The sequence below is a fragment of the Oncorhynchus clarkii genome, chromosome 20 (assembly GCF_045791955.1).
Source record: "Oncorhynchus clarkii lewisi isolate Uvic-CL-2024 chromosome 20, UVic_Ocla_1.0, whole genome shotgun sequence".
In the NCBI taxonomy this organism is placed as follows: Eukaryota; Metazoa; Chordata; class Actinopteri; order Salmoniformes; family Salmonidae; genus Oncorhynchus; species Oncorhynchus clarkii.
In genome coordinates, this window is record NC_092166.1 from 84,897,134 (window position 1) to 84,915,622 (window position 18,489).

General features: G+C 44.2%; 1 protein-coding gene across 1 annotated transcript in view; it reads left to right on the plus strand.

Moving 5' to 3' along the window:
* Positions 1-821: 821 nt before the first annotated feature.
* The window catches only part of LOC139377183 (cAMP and cAMP-inhibited cGMP 3',5'-cyclic phosphodiesterase 10A-like), a 56,378-nt gene continuing 38,710 nt past the window's right edge, over positions 822-18,489 (plus strand). Inside the window, exons 1-8 of the mRNA XM_071120185.1 lie at positions 822-860; positions 2,299-2,407; positions 6,708-6,757; positions 9,318-9,458; positions 12,341-12,502; positions 13,637-13,687; positions 14,554-14,612; positions 16,988-17,039. Of these exons, the coding sequence (XP_070976286.1) occupies positions 822-860; positions 2,299-2,407; positions 6,708-6,757; positions 9,318-9,458; positions 12,341-12,502; positions 13,637-13,687; positions 14,554-14,612; positions 16,988-17,039 (663 nt within the window). The remainder of the gene's footprint in view (positions 861-2,298; positions 2,408-6,707; positions 6,758-9,317; positions 9,459-12,340; positions 12,503-13,636; positions 13,688-14,553; positions 14,613-16,987; positions 17,040-18,489) is intronic.

Sequence of the window (18,489 nt, forward strand, 5' to 3'; positions counted from 1 at the left end):
CTTCCACAAGAACAATCTGAGAAACAAGACAAAAAAAAGGCTTGCTACGCAATCAAAAGGAACAATTAGGAAAAAAAGATACTCAGTTATAGAACCCATTGCCTTTTATGGATGTGAGGTTTGGGGTCCACTCACCAACCAAGAATTCCCAAGAATGGGACAAACACCAAAGTGTGACTCTGCATGCAGAATTCTGCAAAAATATCCTCATCATACAAAGAAAACCCCAAAATAATGCATGCAGAGCAAAATTAGGACCCACTAATTGTCAAAATCCAGAAAATAGTTGTTAAATTCCACAACCACCACAAAGCCTTAACCTGTAATGACATGAACCTAGAAAAGAGTCCCCTCAGCCAGCTGGTTCTGGCTCTTTGTTCACAAATACAAACAGCCCACAGATCCCCAAGGACAACAACACAATTTGAGCCAAACAAATTTTGAGAATGCAAAAATATAACTATTTGACACACTGGAAAAAATCAACCAAGAAACTGAGCAAATTTCAATTCTACCTTGCGCCTTAACAGAGAGTACACAGTAGCAGAGTACGTCAGGTACTGTGAGTGACCCAAAACTAAGAAAAGCCTTGACTATTTACAGCCGTAGGCAGATCTGGCTCTCAAGAGAAGACAGGATATGGCCCACAACATGAGGTGGAAACTGAGCTGCACTTCCTAAACTCCTGCCAAAATGTATGACCATATTAGAGACACATATTTCGCTCAAATTAAACAAACCCACAAAGAATTCTAACAAAATGTTGACAAACTCCCGTATCTGTTAGGCGGAACACAGCAGTGTGCAATCCCAGCCGCAAAATGTGTCACCTGCTGCCACGGGAAAAGGTCAACCAGTGGGTCAGAAACACCAATGTAAATATACATTTATGTCCCCTCATCGTTCATACATTCAACTAGTTGCACATTGTCACAACACTGTACATAGCTGATGTAGTAACAGTTTAAATTGTACACTACATTTACTGCTAATAATATAGGAATTTAAAAGTTGTTTAAAAGTTGTTATTCTCTTCACTCTTTTGTGTGTCTGTAATGATTGTGTCTGATTGTCTTTTGTCAATGTAAACACGTTTCTCATGCTAGGCCAGAAAAGGAGCGTCAGAGGATAGAGAGGGAAGTGAGAGAGGAAGAGAGAGAATCAACGTGTTCTGACCTCTCTCTCTCTCTCTCTCTCTCTCTCTCTCTCTCTCTCTCTCTCTCTCTCTCTCTCTCTCTCTCTCTCTCTCTCTCTCTCTCTCTCTCTCTCTCTCTCTCTCTCTCTCTCTCTCTCTCTCTCTCTCTCTCTCTCTCTCTGGCCCTGTGAAGTGTTATGTAACACTGTATAGAGATGTACAGCTGCTCCTCATTCAGCTGGGCAGTCAGGCGAGAGAGATGGAGAGATAGAGGTGGAGAGGAAGAAATGGAGAGAGGGAGCAAGGGAGAGAGAGATGGAGAGAGGGAGGGAGAAAGGTGGAGGGGGAGAAATGGAGGGAGGGAGGGAGGGAGGGAGGGAGGGAGGGAGGGAGGGAGGGAGGAAGGAGGGAGAAAGGTGGAGGGGGAGAAATGGAAAGAGGGAGGGAGGGAGAGAGAGATGGAGGGAGGGAGGGAGGTGGAGAGAGATGGAGAGAGGTAGAGAACGAGATGGAGAAAGGTGGAGGGGGAGAAATGGAGAGAGGGAGGGAGGGAGAGAGAGATGGGGGAGAGAGAGAGAGAGAGAGAGAGAGAGAGAGAGAGAGAGAGAGAGAGATTAGAATCTAAAGGTCAGGGGTCAAGGGTTAAGGGTGTTAAAGGGTGGTGAGGATGAGAAGGTAAGGGGGAGAAATGGAGAGAGGGAGGGAGGGAGAGAGAGATGGGGGAGGGAGGGAGGGAGGTGGAGAGAGAGGTGGAGAGAAGTGGAGAGAGATGGAGAGAGGTAGAGAACGAGATGGAGAGAGGGAGTGTTTTAATCAGGGCTGAGTGAGGACTGATGATGCCTTTTAATGAAGCAATACATTCATTAATGAATTTGATTCAATGGAACCTAGGAATCCCTGGAAAACAGCAGCAATTGTTGCTGATTGGACTATACTGGCTAAATGAATGAATGAATTTGATTCAATGGAACCTAGGAATCCCTGGAAAACAGCAGCAATTGTTAATGAATAATGGAAATAATAATAAATAATAATAAAGGGGAAAATCTCAATTAATTATATTGAAAAATCAAATGCAAATGTTCACAGTTAGATTACAATCACAGTCAACTTGTGCAGTCGGCAGTTTCATGGTATGTGTAACGTTTGTGTCTCTGGTGCAGTACCAGGACAGTAACATGCAGAAGTTGGTGAATGACCTCACCAGTTGTCTGGAACAGTGTCTGGACACTAAGCTGCTTCTCTATGACCTGTGTACCATCATCAAAACAGGTGGGTAACACACACACACACACACACACACACACACACACACACACACACACACACACACACACACACACACACACACACACACACACACACACACACACACACACACACACACACACACACAGTAGAAGTCGGAAGTTTACATACACTTATGATGGAGTCATTCAACACCTCCATAAACTATAGTTTTGGCAGGTCAGTTAGGACATCTACTTTGTGCATGACACAATGTTTCCAACCATTGTTTACAGATTATTTCACTTATAATTCACTGTATCACAATTCCAGTGGGTCAGAAGTTTACATACACTACATTGACTGTGCCTTTAAAGAGCTTGGAAAACTCCAGAAAATGATGTCATGGCTGTTGAAGCTTCTGATAGGCTAATTGACATCATTTGAGTCAATTGGAGGTGTACCTGTGGATGTATTTCAAGGCCTACCTTCAAACTCAGTGCCTCTTTGCTTGACATCATGGGAAAATCAAAAGAAATCAGCCAAGATCTCAGAAAAACATTGTAGACCTCCACAAGTCAGGTTCACCCTTGGGAGCAATTTCCAAATGCCTGAAGGTACCACGTTCATCTGTACAAACAATAGTACGCAAGTATAAACACCATGGGACCAAGCAGCCGTCATACCGCTCAGGAAGAAGACGCGTTCTCCTAGAGATGAACATACTTTGGTGCGAAAAGTGCAAATCAATCCCAGAACAACAGCAAAGGACCTTGTAAAGATGCTGGAGGAAACAGGTACAAAAGTATCTATATCCACAGTAAAACGAGTCCTATATCGACATAACCTGAAAGGCCGCTCAGCAAGGAAGAAGCCACTGCTTCAAAACCACCATAAAAAGCCAGACCTCGGTTTGTAACTGCACATGGGGACAAAGATCGTACTTTTTTGAGAAATGGGGGTGGCAGCATCATGTTGTGGGGGTGCTTTGCTGCAGGAGGGACTGGTGCACTTCACAAAATAGATGGCATCATGAGGGAGGAAAATTATGTGGATATATTGAAGCAACATATCAAGACATCAGCCAGGAAGTTAAAGCTTGGTCACAAATGTGTCTTCCAAATGGACAATGACCCCAAGCATACTTCCAAAGTTGTGGCAAAATAGCCTAAGGACAACAAAGTCAAGGTATTGGAGTGGCCATCACAAAGCCCTGACCTCAATCCTGTAGAAAATGTGTTGGCAGAAATGAAAAGTTGTGTGCGAGCAAGGGGGCCTACAAACCTGACTCAGTTACACCATCTCTGTCGGGAGGAATGGGCCAAAATTCACTCAACTTATTGTGGGAAGCTTGTGGAAGGCTACCCGAAATGTTTGACCCAAGTTAAACAATTTAAAGGCAATGCTACCAAATACTAATTGACTGTATGTAAACTTCTCACCCCCTGGGAATGTGATGAAAGAAATAAAAGCTGAAATAAATCATTCTCTTCTATTATTCTGACATTTCACATTCTTAAAATAAAGTGGTGATCCTAACTGACCTAAGACAGGGAATTTTTACGAGGATTAAGTGTCAGGAATTGTGAAAAACTGACTTTAAATGTATTTGGCTAAGGTGTATGTAAACTTCTGACTTCAACTGTACATTCACACACACACCTACATTCACACACACACCTACATTCACACATAGCACACGCACACTCACTCACACATAACACACACACACACACATAGCACACGCACACTCACTCACACACACACACATAGCACACGCACACTCACTCACTCACTCACCCATAACACACACACATAGCACACGCACACTCACTCACTCACTCACCCATAACACACACACATAGCACACACTCACTCACTCACTCACTCACTCACACATAACACACACACATAAAACACACACACACACACCGGGTGGGTAAACCCCTCGTAGCTAGCAGGGTAATCTGCCTTATCATATCCTCGCTTCACTACTTCATGACATCTCATACTGAAGACAGTTTCAGCCTGGTCCCAGATCTGGTTGTTATCTTGCCAACTCCAACCGTCCACTTTTGGTCACATTTGTTATGACAACAACCTGGGACCAGGCTGACACTAACCATAGAAATACAATGTATAGAACGGGGACCAGGCTGACACTAACCATAGAAATACAATGTATAGAACTGGGACCAGGCTGACACTAACCATAGAAATACAATGTATAGAACTGGGACCAGGCTGACACTAACCATAGAAATACAATGTATAGAACTGGGACCAGGCTGACACTAACCATAGAAATACAATGTATAGAACTTGGACCAGGCTGACACTAACCATAGAAATACAATGTATAGAACTGGGACCAGGCTGACACTAACCATAGAAATACAATGTATAGAACTGGGACCAGGCTGACACTAACCATAGAAATACAATGTATAGAACTGGGACCAGGCTGACACTAACCATAGAAATACAATGTATAGAACTGGGACCAGGCTGACACTAATCATAGAAATACAATGTATAGAACAGGCGTCCCCTTTCAAGTCAATGATGGCATAATGGGTGGCACGTGTGTACCCACTGAAGATGACAAAGGTTAAGACAACGGGATTCTAATATCCCATAATATTTTGCAATGGCGCTGGTCCCAGATTTGTGACGACGTTGTCTCAGTCTGTATGTTTTCGACCTAAAGCAGGAAGTAAAAGGAGGAAGCCTAGCCTACCCAGTTAAGAGAGTGTAAGGCCAGTAACGTAAAAGTTTGCTTGTTCAAATTCCCAAGCTGAAATTCCTTTCCGAACTGTAATATCTTATGTTTCACCGAGTCGTGGCTGAACGACGACATTAAGAACATACAGCTGGCGGGTTATACACTCTATCGGCAGGATAGAACAGCAGCCTCTGGTAAGACATGGGGTGGGGACCTATGCATTTATGTAAACAACAGCTGGTGCACGATATCTAAGTAAGTTTTGAGGTTTTGCTCACCTAAGGTAGAGTATCTCATGATAAGCTGTAGACCACACTATCTACCAAGAGACTCAGTAATCAGTATTATTGGTAGTAGTCTACATACCACCACAGACCAATGCTGGCACTGAGATTGCACTCAATGAGCTGTATTCTGCCATAAGCAAACAGGAAACCGCTCATCCAGAGGCGGCGCTCCTAGTGGCCGGGGACTTTAATGCAGGGAAACATAAATCAGTCTTACCTCATTTCTATCAGCATGTTAAATGTGCAACCAGAGGGGAAAACGTTCTATACCACCTTTACTCCACACACAGAGACGCAAACAAAGCTCTCCCTCATCCTCCATTTGGCAAATCTGACCATAATTCTATCCTCCTGATTCCTGTTTACATGTAAAAACTAAAGCAGGAAGCACCAGTGACTCGGTCAATAAAAAAGTGGTCAGATGAAGCAGATGCGACAGGACTGTTTTGCAGCACAGACTGGAATATATTCCGGGATTATTCTGATGGCATCGAGGACATTGTCCCCACAGTAACTGTACGTACATTCCCCAACCAGAAGCCATAGATTACAGGCAACATCCGCACTGAGCTAAAGGGTAGAGCTTCCGCTTTCAAGGAGTTCGGGACTGTAACCCCGATGCTTATAAGAAATAGAAGCTGTTTTTCAGTATCTCTGTCATTTTTGGTCACATTTTACAGCATCCATAGGAGTTGGCTAGACAAACAGATCTGGGACCAGGCTAAGCTGACACTATCCGTACTGTATATTATATCATTAACAGCCTGCTCCCATAGCTAGCCTTTCAATCCATCCCCATACCATTTGCCATGGTTTGGTTGATGACCCATATTTCACATAGCTTAGAAGTCTCCTGGGATCATGGTGCATCATGATGCTGTGTCTACTGTGTCCAGTGACCCTGTCTGTGGCAGAGCTATGTGTGTGTGTGTGTGTGTGCGCGTGTGTGTGTGTGTGTGTGTGTGTGTGCGGGCGGGCATACGTGCTGGTAGAAGACTGTGACATTGCCGCAGTGCCCTGATGAGGCGTGGGAGTATTGGATGTGACAGGCTGTGCACTGCTCGCCCTGCGCTCCACCACGTAACACACACCGTACACCAGTCACACATGCTCGCATGCACACACACACACACACACACACACACACACTAACACACACACACACACGCACGCACGCACACACACACACGAACACACACACACACACACACACACACAAACACACACACACACACACACACACACAAACACACACACACAGCAGTTACTGTACACCACACCATCTGTGGAACTACAGATGGTAACTTTTCTCTTATCTCTTGTCTTTAATCAGCCACGAAAGCAGATGGATTTGCCCTTTATTTCATGGGAGAATGTAACAATGTAAGTAAACAATATATTCTGAGCTCCACTGATCTAGTCTAGTGAGTGATGAGTGTTAAAGCCACAATCCTTAATTAATGAAAAATTTACAATGTACTATATACAGTACCTTGCAAAAGTATTCATCCCCCTTGCCGTTTTTTCCTATTTTGTTGGATTACAACCTGGAATTTAAATAGATTTTTTATTTGGATTTCATGTAATGGACATACACAAAATAGTCCAAATTGTTGAAGTAAAATGAAAAAAATAACTTGTTTACATTTTTTTTCCTTTTCTTTTTACCAAAAGAATGAGAAGTGATGCGTGCATATGTAATCACCCCCTTTGTTATGAAGCCCCTAAATAAGATCTGGTGCAACCAATTACCTTCTGAAGTCACATAATTATTTTGATAATGCCCGCCTGTGTGCAATCTAAGTGTCACATGATCTGTCACATGATCTCAGTATATCTACACCTGTTCTGAAAAGGCCCCAGAGTCTGCAACACCACCAAGCAAGCGGCACCATGAAGACCATGGAGCTCTCCAAACAGGTCAGGGACCAAGTTGTGGAGAAGTACAGATCAGGGTTGGTTATAAAAAAAATATCTGAAACTTTGATCATCCCACGGAGCACCATTAAATCCATTATTAAAAATGGAAAGAATATGGCTCCACAACAAACCTGCCAAGAGAGGGCCGCCCACCAAAACTCACGGCCCAGGCAAGGAGGGCATTAATCAGAGAGGCAACAAAGAGATCAAAGATAACCCTGAAGGAGTTGCAAAGCTCACAGTGGAGATTGGAGTATCTGTCCATAGGACCACTTTAAGCCGTACACTACACAGAGCTGGGCTTTACGGAAGAGTGGCCAGAAAAAAATAGAAAAAAATAAGTGTGTTTGCCAAAAGGCATATGGGAAACTCCTCAAACATATGGAAGAAGGTACTCTGGTCAGATGAGACTAAAATTTAGCTTTTTGGCCGAGAACACCATCCCCACAATGAAGCATGGTGGTGGCAGCATCATGCTGTGGGGATGTTTTTCATCGGCAGGGACTGGGAAACTGGTCAGAATTGAAGGAATGATGAATGGCGCTAATTACAGGGAAATTGTTGAGGGAAACCTGTTTCAGTCTTCCAGAGATTTGAGACTGGGACAGAGGTTCACCTTCCAGCAGGACAATGACCCTAAGCATACTGCTAAAGCAACACTCGAGTGGTTAAAGGGGAAACAATTAAATGTCTTGGAATAGCCTAGTCAAAGCCCAGACCTCAATCCAATTGAGAATCTGTGATATGACCTAAAGATAGCTGTACACCAGCAGAACCCATCCAACTTGAAGGAGCTGGAGCAGTTTTGCCTTGAAGAATGGGTAAAAATCCCAGTGGCTAAATGTGCCAAACTTATAGAGACGTACCCCAAGAGACTTGCAGCTGTAATTGCTGCAAAAGGAGGCTCTACAATGTATTGACTTTGTGGGGGTGAATAATTATGCACGCTCAAGTTTTCTGTTTTTTTGTCTTATTTCTTGTTTGTTTCACAATAAAAAAATATTTTGCATCTTCAAAGTGGTAGGCATGTTGTGTAAATCAAATGATTTAAACCTCCCAAAAAATATATTTTAATTCCAGGTTGTAAGGCAACAAAATAGGAAAAATGCCAAGGGGGGTGAATACTTTCGCAAGCCACTGTATCCTCAATAATAAATGTGTGTACATCGTTAATTGAAATGAAAATATTGCAGATTGCACCTTTTAAGTGAGTCATTGAGTGTATCCCGTATCTCATCTCAGCGTTTGTGTTAGTTCATCTGTTAATGACTAACATGATGTAGTGTATAGAAAGTGATTGAGTGTCTCTCTGGTCCTTCCTGATTGAGTGTCTCTCTGGTCCTTCCTAATTGAGTGTCTCTCTGGTCCTTCCTGATTGAGTGTCTCTCTGGTCCTTCCTGATTGAGTGTGTCCCATGTTCATCTCTCTCTCTGGTCCTTCCTGATTGAGTGTCTCTCTGGTCCTTCCTGATTGAGTGTGTCCCATGTTAATCTCTCTCTCTCTGGTCCTTCCTGATTGAGTGTGTCCCATGTTCATCTCTCTCTCTCTGGTCCTTCCTGATTGAGTGTCTCTCTGGTCCTTCCTGATTGAGTGTGTCCCATGTTCATCTCTCTCTCTCTGGTCCTTCCTGATTGAGTGTGTCCCATGTTAATCTCTCTCTCTCTGGTCCTTCCTGATTGAGTGTCTCTCTGGTCCTTCCTGATTGAGTGTGTCCCATGTTCATCTCTCTCTCTCTGGTCCTTCCTGATTGAGTGTGTCCCATGTTCATCTCTCTCTCTCTGGTCCTTCCTGATTGAGTGTGTCCCATGTTCATCTCTCTCTCTCTGGTCCTTCCTGATTGAGTGTCTCTCTGGTCATTCCTGATTGAGTGTGTCCCATGTTCATCTCTCTCTCTCTGGTCCTTCCTGATTGAGTGTCTCTCTGGTCATTCCTGATTGAGTGTGTCCCATGTTCATCTCTCTCTCTGGTCCTTCCTGATTGAGTCTGTCCCATGTTCATCTCTCTCTCTCTGGTCTCTCGTCAGAGTGTGTGTTTGTTTAAACCAACGGTGGCTGAGGACGGTCCTCCCACCCTCATCCCAGCTGGCCCGGTCACGTTTGGGACCACCATCGCCACACACGTGGCCACAACACGCCAAACTCTGCTAGTAGAGGACATCACAGGGGTGAGATTCAACATATTATAAATGTAACCCTAACCCAAAACCCCTAACCCAAACACCCTAACCCAAAACACCCTAACCCAAAACCCCTAACCCAAACACCCTAACCCAAAACCCCTAACCCAAACACCCTAACCCAAACACCCTAACCCAAACACCCTAACCCCAAACACCCTAACCCAAAACACCCTAACCCAAACACCCTAACCCAAAACACTACTAGTAGAGGACATCACAGGGGCGAGATTCAACATATTATAAATACAACCCTAACCCAAACACCCTAACCCAAACACCCTAACCCAAACACCCTAACCCAAAACACCTAACCCAAACACCCTAACCCAAACACCCTAACCAAAACACCCTAACCCAAACACCCTAACCCAAACACCCTAACCCAAACACCCTAACCCAAACACCCTAACCCAAACATCCTAACCCTAACACCCTAACCCCAAACACCCTAACCCAAAACACCCTAACCCAAACACCCTAACCCAAACACCCTAACCCAAAACACTGCTAGTAGAGGACATCACAGGGGTGAGATTCAACATATTATAAATATAACCCTAACCCAAAACCCTTAACCCAAACACCCTAACCCCAAACACCCTAACCCAAACATCCTAACCCAAAACACCTTAACCCAAACACCCTAACCCAAAACCCTAACCCAAAACACGAACCCAAAACACGAACCCAAACACCCTAACCCCAAACACCCTAACCCAAACATCCTAACCCAAACACCCTAACCCAAAACACCCTAAACCAAACACCCTAACCCAAACACCCTAACCCAAAACACCTAACCCAAACACCCTAACCCAAACACCCTAACCCAAACACCCTAACCCAAACACCCTAACCCAAACACCCTAACCCAAACACCCTAACCCAAACATCCTAACCCTAACACCCTAACCCCAAACACCCTAACCCAAAACACCCTAACCCAAACACCCTAACCCAAACACCCTAACCCAAACACCCTAACCCAAAACACTGCTAGTAGAGGACATCACAGGGGTGAGATTCAACATATTATAAATATAACCCTAACCCAAAACCCTTAACCCAAACACCCTAACCCCAAACACCCTAACCCAAACATCCTAACCCAAAACACCTTAACCCAAACACCCTAACCCAAAACCCTAACCCAAAACACGAACCCAAAACACGAACCCAAACACCCTAACCCCAAACACCCTAACCCAAACATCCTAACCCAAACACCCTAACCCAAAACACCCTAAACCAAACACCCTAACCCAAAACCCTAACCCAAAACACAAACCCAAAACACCCTAACCCCAAACACCCTAACCCAAAACACGAACCCAAAACACGAACCCAAAACACCCTAACCCAAAACCCTAACCCAAAACACGAACCCAAACACCCTAACCCCAAACACCCTAACCCAAACATCCTAACCCAAACACCCTAACCCCAAACACCCTAACCCAAACATCCTAACCCAAACACCCTAACCCAAACACCCTAACCCAAAACACCCGAACCCAAACACCCTAACCCAAAACCCGAACCCAAAACACGAACCCAAAACCCTAACCCAAACACCCTAACCCCCTAACCCAAACATCCTAACCCAAACACCCTAACCCAAAACACCCTAACCCTAACCCAAACACCCTAACCCAAACACCCTAACCCCAAACACCCTAACTCCAAACACCCTAACTCCAAACACCCTAACCCAAAACACCCTAACCCTAACACCCTAACCCCAAACACCCTAACCCCAAACACCCTAACCCAAACACCCTAACCCAAACACCCTAACCCCAAACACCCTAACCCAAACACCCTAACCCAAACATCCTAACCCAAACACCCTAACCGAAAACACTACTAGTAGAGGACATCACAGGGGTGAGATTCAACATATTATATATGTAACCCTAACCCAAACACCCTAACCCCAAACACTGCTAGTAGAGGACATCACAGGGGTGAGATTCAACATATTATAAATGTAACCCTAACCCAAACACCCTAACCCAAACACCCTAACCCAAAACACCCTAACCCTAACACCCTAACCCCAAACACCCTAACCCAAACACCCTAACCCAAACACCCTAACCCAAACACCCTAACCCAAAACACCCTAACCCTAACACCCTAACCCCAAACACCCTAACCCAAACACCCTAACCCAAACACCCTAACCCCAAACACCCTAACCCAAAACACCCTAACCCAAACACCCTAACCCAAACACCCTAACCCAAACACCCTAACCCAAACACCCTAACCCAAAACACCCTAACCCAAACACCCTAACCCAAACACCCTAACCCAAACACCCTAACCCAAAACACCCTAACCCTAACACCCTAACCCCAAACACCCTAACCCAAACACCCTAACCCAAACACCCTAACCCCAAACACCCTAACCCAAAACACCCTAACCCAAACACCCTAACCCAAACACCCTAACCCAAACACCCTAACCCAAACACCCTAACCCAAAACACGAACCCAAAACACGAACCCAAACACCCTAACCCAATCCCCTAACCCAAAACCCTAACCCAAAACACGAACCCAAACACCCTAACCCAAACACCCTAACCCAAACACCCTAACCCTAATGCAGGATAAATCAAAAGTTCCAAAGTATTTGGGTATATTTCAAATGTTTTGACCTCATAACCCCTGACGTCTGTGTGTGCAGGATATTCAGGGATTCAGACTCATGTTCACTCTGTCCTTTACCTTCTCATCCTCACCACCCTTTAACACCCTTAACCCTTGACCTCTCTCTCTCTCTCTCTCTCTCTCTCTCTCTCTCTCTCTCTCCCTCTCTCCCTCTCTCCCTCTCTCCCTCTCTCCCTCCCTCCCCAGGACCAGCGTTTCCCAGAAGGCACAGGTCAGGACTCAGACTCAGGGATTCATGTTCACTCTGTCCTGTGCCTCCCCATCCTCACGGCCATCGGTGACCTCATAGCTATCCTGGAGCTGCATCGGCACTGGGGCAATGAGCCCTTCAATACCAGCAACCAGGAAGTACATGCGCGCATGAACACAGACACACTAACACGAACACACGCAGGCATACATGCACGGACACAAACACACACACACACACACACACACCAAGCCTGTCTGTGTAAACAGAGTGTATGACTGTCGAGGGCAATGCCTTCCTGTAAAGGATATAGGAGGTCATAAAGAAAGAAGCAGGGAGCCCCTTAGGATCAGACCGAGGTTTTTGTAAGGTAGCCTAGTGGTTAGAAAGTTGAGCCAGTAACCAAAAGGTTGCTGGTTCGAATCCCTGAGCCGACGAGGTAAAAATCTGTCGTTCCGCCCCTGAGCAAGGCAGTTAACCCACTGTTCCCCGGGTGCTGAAGACGTGGATGTTGATTAAGGCAGCCCCCCCCCCCCCACCCCCTGCACCTCTCTGATTCAGAGGGGTTGGGTTAAATGCAGAAGACATATTTCAGTTGAATGCATTCAGTTGTACTACTGACTAGGTGTCCCTCTTTCCATTAGTTCATAAGGAGAGCAGCAGTTAGTCCCTGAAGACTCTGCTATTAGCTCCTAATGAGCCAATCAGAGACGTGTATAGATGGCAGGCACTGAGGGGTTAAGTAGTTAGATTACCCAGTGGGACAAGATGGTTGTAATAACGTTATAAGAACGTTAACGCATTCTCGTTGTGTTGACGTCTTTTCAACCAGTTTTGCCTACTGGGATATTACGTTGCAGGCATTATTCAGAGAGGGCATTAGGTTGGACAAACACACAGGATGAGGAAACACATGGGATACTGATCGTATGATGAACGTTACGCATATTCATGTGATAGTTTGCTTTATGTGTATATTAATAAATATCCCAACTGTCAAATTTAAAAACATCTTACCCTTTTTTTTCCCTTGACTCATTTTTTACTTCTTGCTTCTAGAACTTTGTACTTTTTTTTAATTTATTTTTTTATTATTGTTAAAAAATAAATCAAAGCTAAATGTTGTTGATGCTCTGTAGTGTGTTTTTAATCTATCTTCCCATGGACTACAGATGAAAACTAGCCAGCTGGCTAAATCTGGCACATTTACAGAACTGTTAATTGATGTGCATTTTGTCCCTTTTCAAATAAATAAATTTAAATGATTTTATTTTATTTTCATTTTTTTTAAGGTTGCGACGGCGAGTTTAGCTTGGGCATCTGTAGCTATTCACCAAGTACAGGTCAGCATTGGAATTTTGAAATTTTCCGTATGTGATGTCTCAGGTGTATTTGGTTACAAATGCTTTAATAATACTCTTGATAAATGCCTGGTAACACACTCTTGATAAATGCCTGGTAACACACTTGATTAATGCTTTAAAACACACTCTTGATAAATGCTTTAAAACACACTGTTGATAAATGCCTGGTAACACACTCTTGATAAATGCCTGGTAACACACTTGATTAATTCTTTAAAACACACTCTTGATAAATGCTTTAAAACACACTCTTGATAAATGCTTGATAACACACTCTTGATAAATGCTTGATAAGTAGCACGTGGTCATTGGGTTGTGTCTGCTGTGAACATGATAACCTAATGTTGTGTTTCAATACTTCATTGGCTCAAATAACGCTCATAGTACAATTGCACATGAACGTTTGTCCGGGGTTGTGTTCTCATGATGGTGTTTGTGTGAAGCAGAACTCCCCTGTGACTGGGTAGGTCTCAGTCTAATCAACCCTAAAGCCTTTTTACACTTGACCCCCAAGGGCCGTCATTATGGCGTGTAAAAGAGCCTTGTGGTTTGTACCTACGTGAAAAGTACAGTGTCCCAACGCATCCTGGGTCACAGTGGGTTTCTCTCACGTTTCTGTCCGTTCACAAATACACCATTTTGTTACAGCAGTCTGCACTGATTTAAGGCAACGGTGTTTCTCTCTCTCTCGCTCTGTCTCTCACTCTTTCTCTCCCCCACCCCCCTCTCGCTCACGCTGTAATCCTGCTGTTGACACTTAAACAAAGTGCTAACTAACTGTTAGCATGACATCGTTGACGTTAGTTTGAAGCTGAACATCTGACGTGTTGTTTTTGTATCCCCAGGTGTGCAGAGGCCTAGCCAAACAGACGGAGCTCAATGACTTCCTGCTAGAAGTGTCAAAGTAAGATTGTCTCAATGACTTTTCATTCATTTAGAAATGTGACACTTCTGTCTTGTAGCACATATACTGATGTCGGATTTTAACTTGATCACTCTTTTTGTCACGGAGAATTTTCCTGGGGGGGGGGGGGTCAGTTGACTAGGTTTTAAATCCAACCCTGTTCCTGGAGAGACACCCTCCTGTAGGTTTTAACTCCAACCCTGTTCCTGGAGAGAGACCCTCCTGTAGGTTTTAACTCCAACCTTGTTCCTGGAGAGACACCCTCCTGTAGGTTTACACTCCAACCCTGTTCCTGGAGAGACACCCTCCTGTAGGTTTTAACTCCAACCCTGTTCCTGGAGAGAGACCCTCCTGTAGGTTTTAACTCCAACCTTGTTCCTGGAGAGACACCCTCCTGTAGGTTTACACTCCAACCCTGTTCCTGGAGAGACACCCTCCTGTAGGTTTTAACTCCAACCCTGTTCCTGGAGAGAGACCCTCCTGTAGGTTTTAACTCCAACCCTGTTCCTGGAGAGAGACCCTCTTGTAGGTTTTAACTCCAACCCTGTTCCTGGAGAGACACCCTCCTGTAGGTTTTAATTCCAACCCTGTTCCTGGAGAGATACCCTCCTGTAGGTTTTAACTCCAACCCTGTTCCTGGAGAGAGACCCTCTTGTAGGTTTTAACTCTGTCGGGACCACCATTAAGTGCTGTCGGAACCACCATTAAGCGCTGTCGGGACCACCATTAAGCACTGTCGGGACCACCATTGAGCGCTGTCGGGACCACCATTAAGCGCTGTCGGGACCACCATTGAGCGCTGTCGGGACCACCATTGAGCGCTGTCGGGACCACCATTAAGCGCTGTCGGGACCACCATTGAGCGCTGTCGGGACCACCATTGAGCGCTGTCGGGACCACCATTGAGCGCTGTCGGGACCACCATTATACGCTGTCGGGACCACCATTGAGCGCTGTCGGGACCACCATTAAGCGCTGTCGGGACCACCAACGAGGCAAATCAGTTAAGAACAAAGTCTTATTTACAATGACGGCCCTACCCGGACGACGCCGGGCCAATTGTGCGCTGCCCTACGGGACTCCCAATCACGGCCAGTTGTGATACATCCTGGATTCGAACCAGGGTGTCTGTAGTGACAGCCTTAAGCACTGAGATGCAGTGCCTTAGACCGCTGCGCCACTCTGGAGCTATTGGACAGGTATAAATTGTAAAAATAAATTGCTGTTTGGGTCATGGGGTGGGGGCATTCCAATGAGTTGGGTCATGGGGTGGGGGCATTCTAATGAGTTGGGTCATGGGGTGGGGGCATTCTAATGAGTTGGGTCATGGGGTGGGGGCATTCCAATGAGTTGGGTCATGGAGTGGGGGCATTCCAATGAGTTGGGTCATGGGGTGGGGGCATTCCAATGAGTTGGGTCATGGGGTGGGGGCATTCCAATGAGTTGGGTCATGGGGTGGGGGCATTCCAATGAGTTGGGTCATGGGGTGGGGGCATTCCAATGAGTTGGGTCATGGGGTGGGGGCATTCCAATGAGTTGGGTCATGGGGTGGGGGCATTCCAATGAGTTGGGTCCGGGCCAGTTGGAACCCAATCTGTAGTATTTATACCCAGCTTAAGGTACAATGTAGATACGGTACTGTTTTGTATAGCCTACAAACACCGCTTCCAGCTGCCCTCTGGATTGTAAATATTTTATATTCATTCAAATCCTCCTACTGGAGGATTATTTTCCTCCTGCGATAAAATTTGTCAAATTAAGATTCTTTGTCTGTACGTAAACAATACCCTTATCAATAATCTATACTCTTATCAATCTATCAATCATCTATACTCTTATCAATCTATCAAGCATCTATACTCTTATCAATCTATCAATCATCTATACCCTTATCAATCATCTATACCCTTATCAATCATCATACCCTTATCAATCATCATTACCCTTATCAATCATCTATACCCTTATCAATCATCTATACCCTTATCAATCATCTATACCCTTATCAATCATCTATACCCTGATCAATCATCATTACCCTTATCAATCATACCCTTATCAATCATACCCTTATCAATCATCAATACCCTTATCAATCATACCATTATCAATCATCTATACCCTTATCAATCATCTATGCCCTTATCCTTATCAATCATCTATACCCTTATCAATCATCTATACCCTTATCCTTATCAATCATCATACCCTTAGCAATCATCTATACCCTTATCAATCATCTATACCCTTATCAATCATCATTACCCTTATCAACCATCTATACCCTTATCAATCATCTATACCCTTATCAATCATCTATACCCTGATCAATCATCTATACCCTTAGTTTATCATTCTCTCTCTTTCTCCAACAGAACGTACTTTGACAACATTGTGGCAATAGATTCTCTACTTGAACATATAATGGTACGTTTTTGTTTGTTTGTTTGTTTGTTTGTTTGTCTATTTCGTATTTAGTCTATTTTGTGTTTTTCTATTTGTTTGCGATGCCTGCTATTTCAGGGAAGGGACTTCTTCAAGGGACTACCACTTCCACGAATGTCTGGCCCAAGTCCATGATGGTTGTCTAGAATGTGTATGAGGACCACAGTGGATGTGTGTCGTGTTGTGGTGACATACTGTACTGCGTACTGTGTATTGTATTGTCATGTGCCACTGGTGTCGCCTCAGTTCATATGTCTCATTATCCTGTTTTTGATTGGGTTTTTTTTACCTGAAAATTTATGTAACTTCAACTTGTATAGCCTTGCTAACGTGTGCTGTTTAAAATACCTTTCCGAATCGATTTACGATTACGCCGAACCCTGGAGCGAATCAGGTAACACTTTACAATAATGTTCCATTTGTAAATGGTTTATGGGTTTGTAATTATGTTATTAACGGTTATTTTATCATTTGTAAATGCAAAATAAAGGTAAAATAAATACAATTATAAACCATTTAATATATGGGTTATGATGAATAGGTCAAACTAGTTCGATAGTCAGTCAGTTGCTTGCCAGATAGTGAGCCACTATTTACCTCCAGCAATTAAGCATTAATAAATTAATAAATGCACTTACAAATGCGTATAATATTGAACACTTAAATGCATAGTTAAACAATTGTTATTTTCTCACTTTTGGGTGTGATGAAGTACACTTATTTATTCCAGGAATAAAGGCCTCATCTGAAGATCTCAAGTCATGTTATTGGTTTGGTTCGCTGGTTCCGGAAGTTTTGCTGAATGATTTAGCAGGCTGCTCAGCTAGCTAAGTAGCTAGCTAGCTAATGTTAGCTAGCACCTCTGTCCTAGTTAGCTAGTAAACTTTAGCTAGCTAGCATTAGGTAAAACCTCAAATGTATTTTTTTTATATAGAAATTCTGCTATACGATTTAGCACAAGATAGTCTTCAGTGTAAGAATCAACGCTGGAGATGAGAAGCAAGTGCAGGGAGTGAACATTTAATGATATATCTGGACATGGGACAGGACAGCGTCTGAACATGACACACAACGACGTTAATGCTGACACAGGGAACAAACGGGGGAGCTGACAGTTATAGACGGGGCAATCAACAAAGGGAAGGAGTCCAGATGAGTCCAATGAGCGCTGCTGCGCGTAATGATGGTGACAGATGTGAGTAATGAAGGGCAGCCTGGCGCACTTGGGCGCCAGACAGGGTGAGTGGGAGCAGGCGTGACACTTTGGCATGATATAGTTAGCTAGCTAAGTAAAACATGTTTGCTGGCTCGTTAGGTTCGCTGGCAAACTTTAGCTGCCAGTTAGCTAGTTAATATCGACATGACAGAATTTCCATGCAAGTTGTTTAGCTAGCTTTTTTGGATTAGCACGCTAGCTAGCTAGTTATCTAAC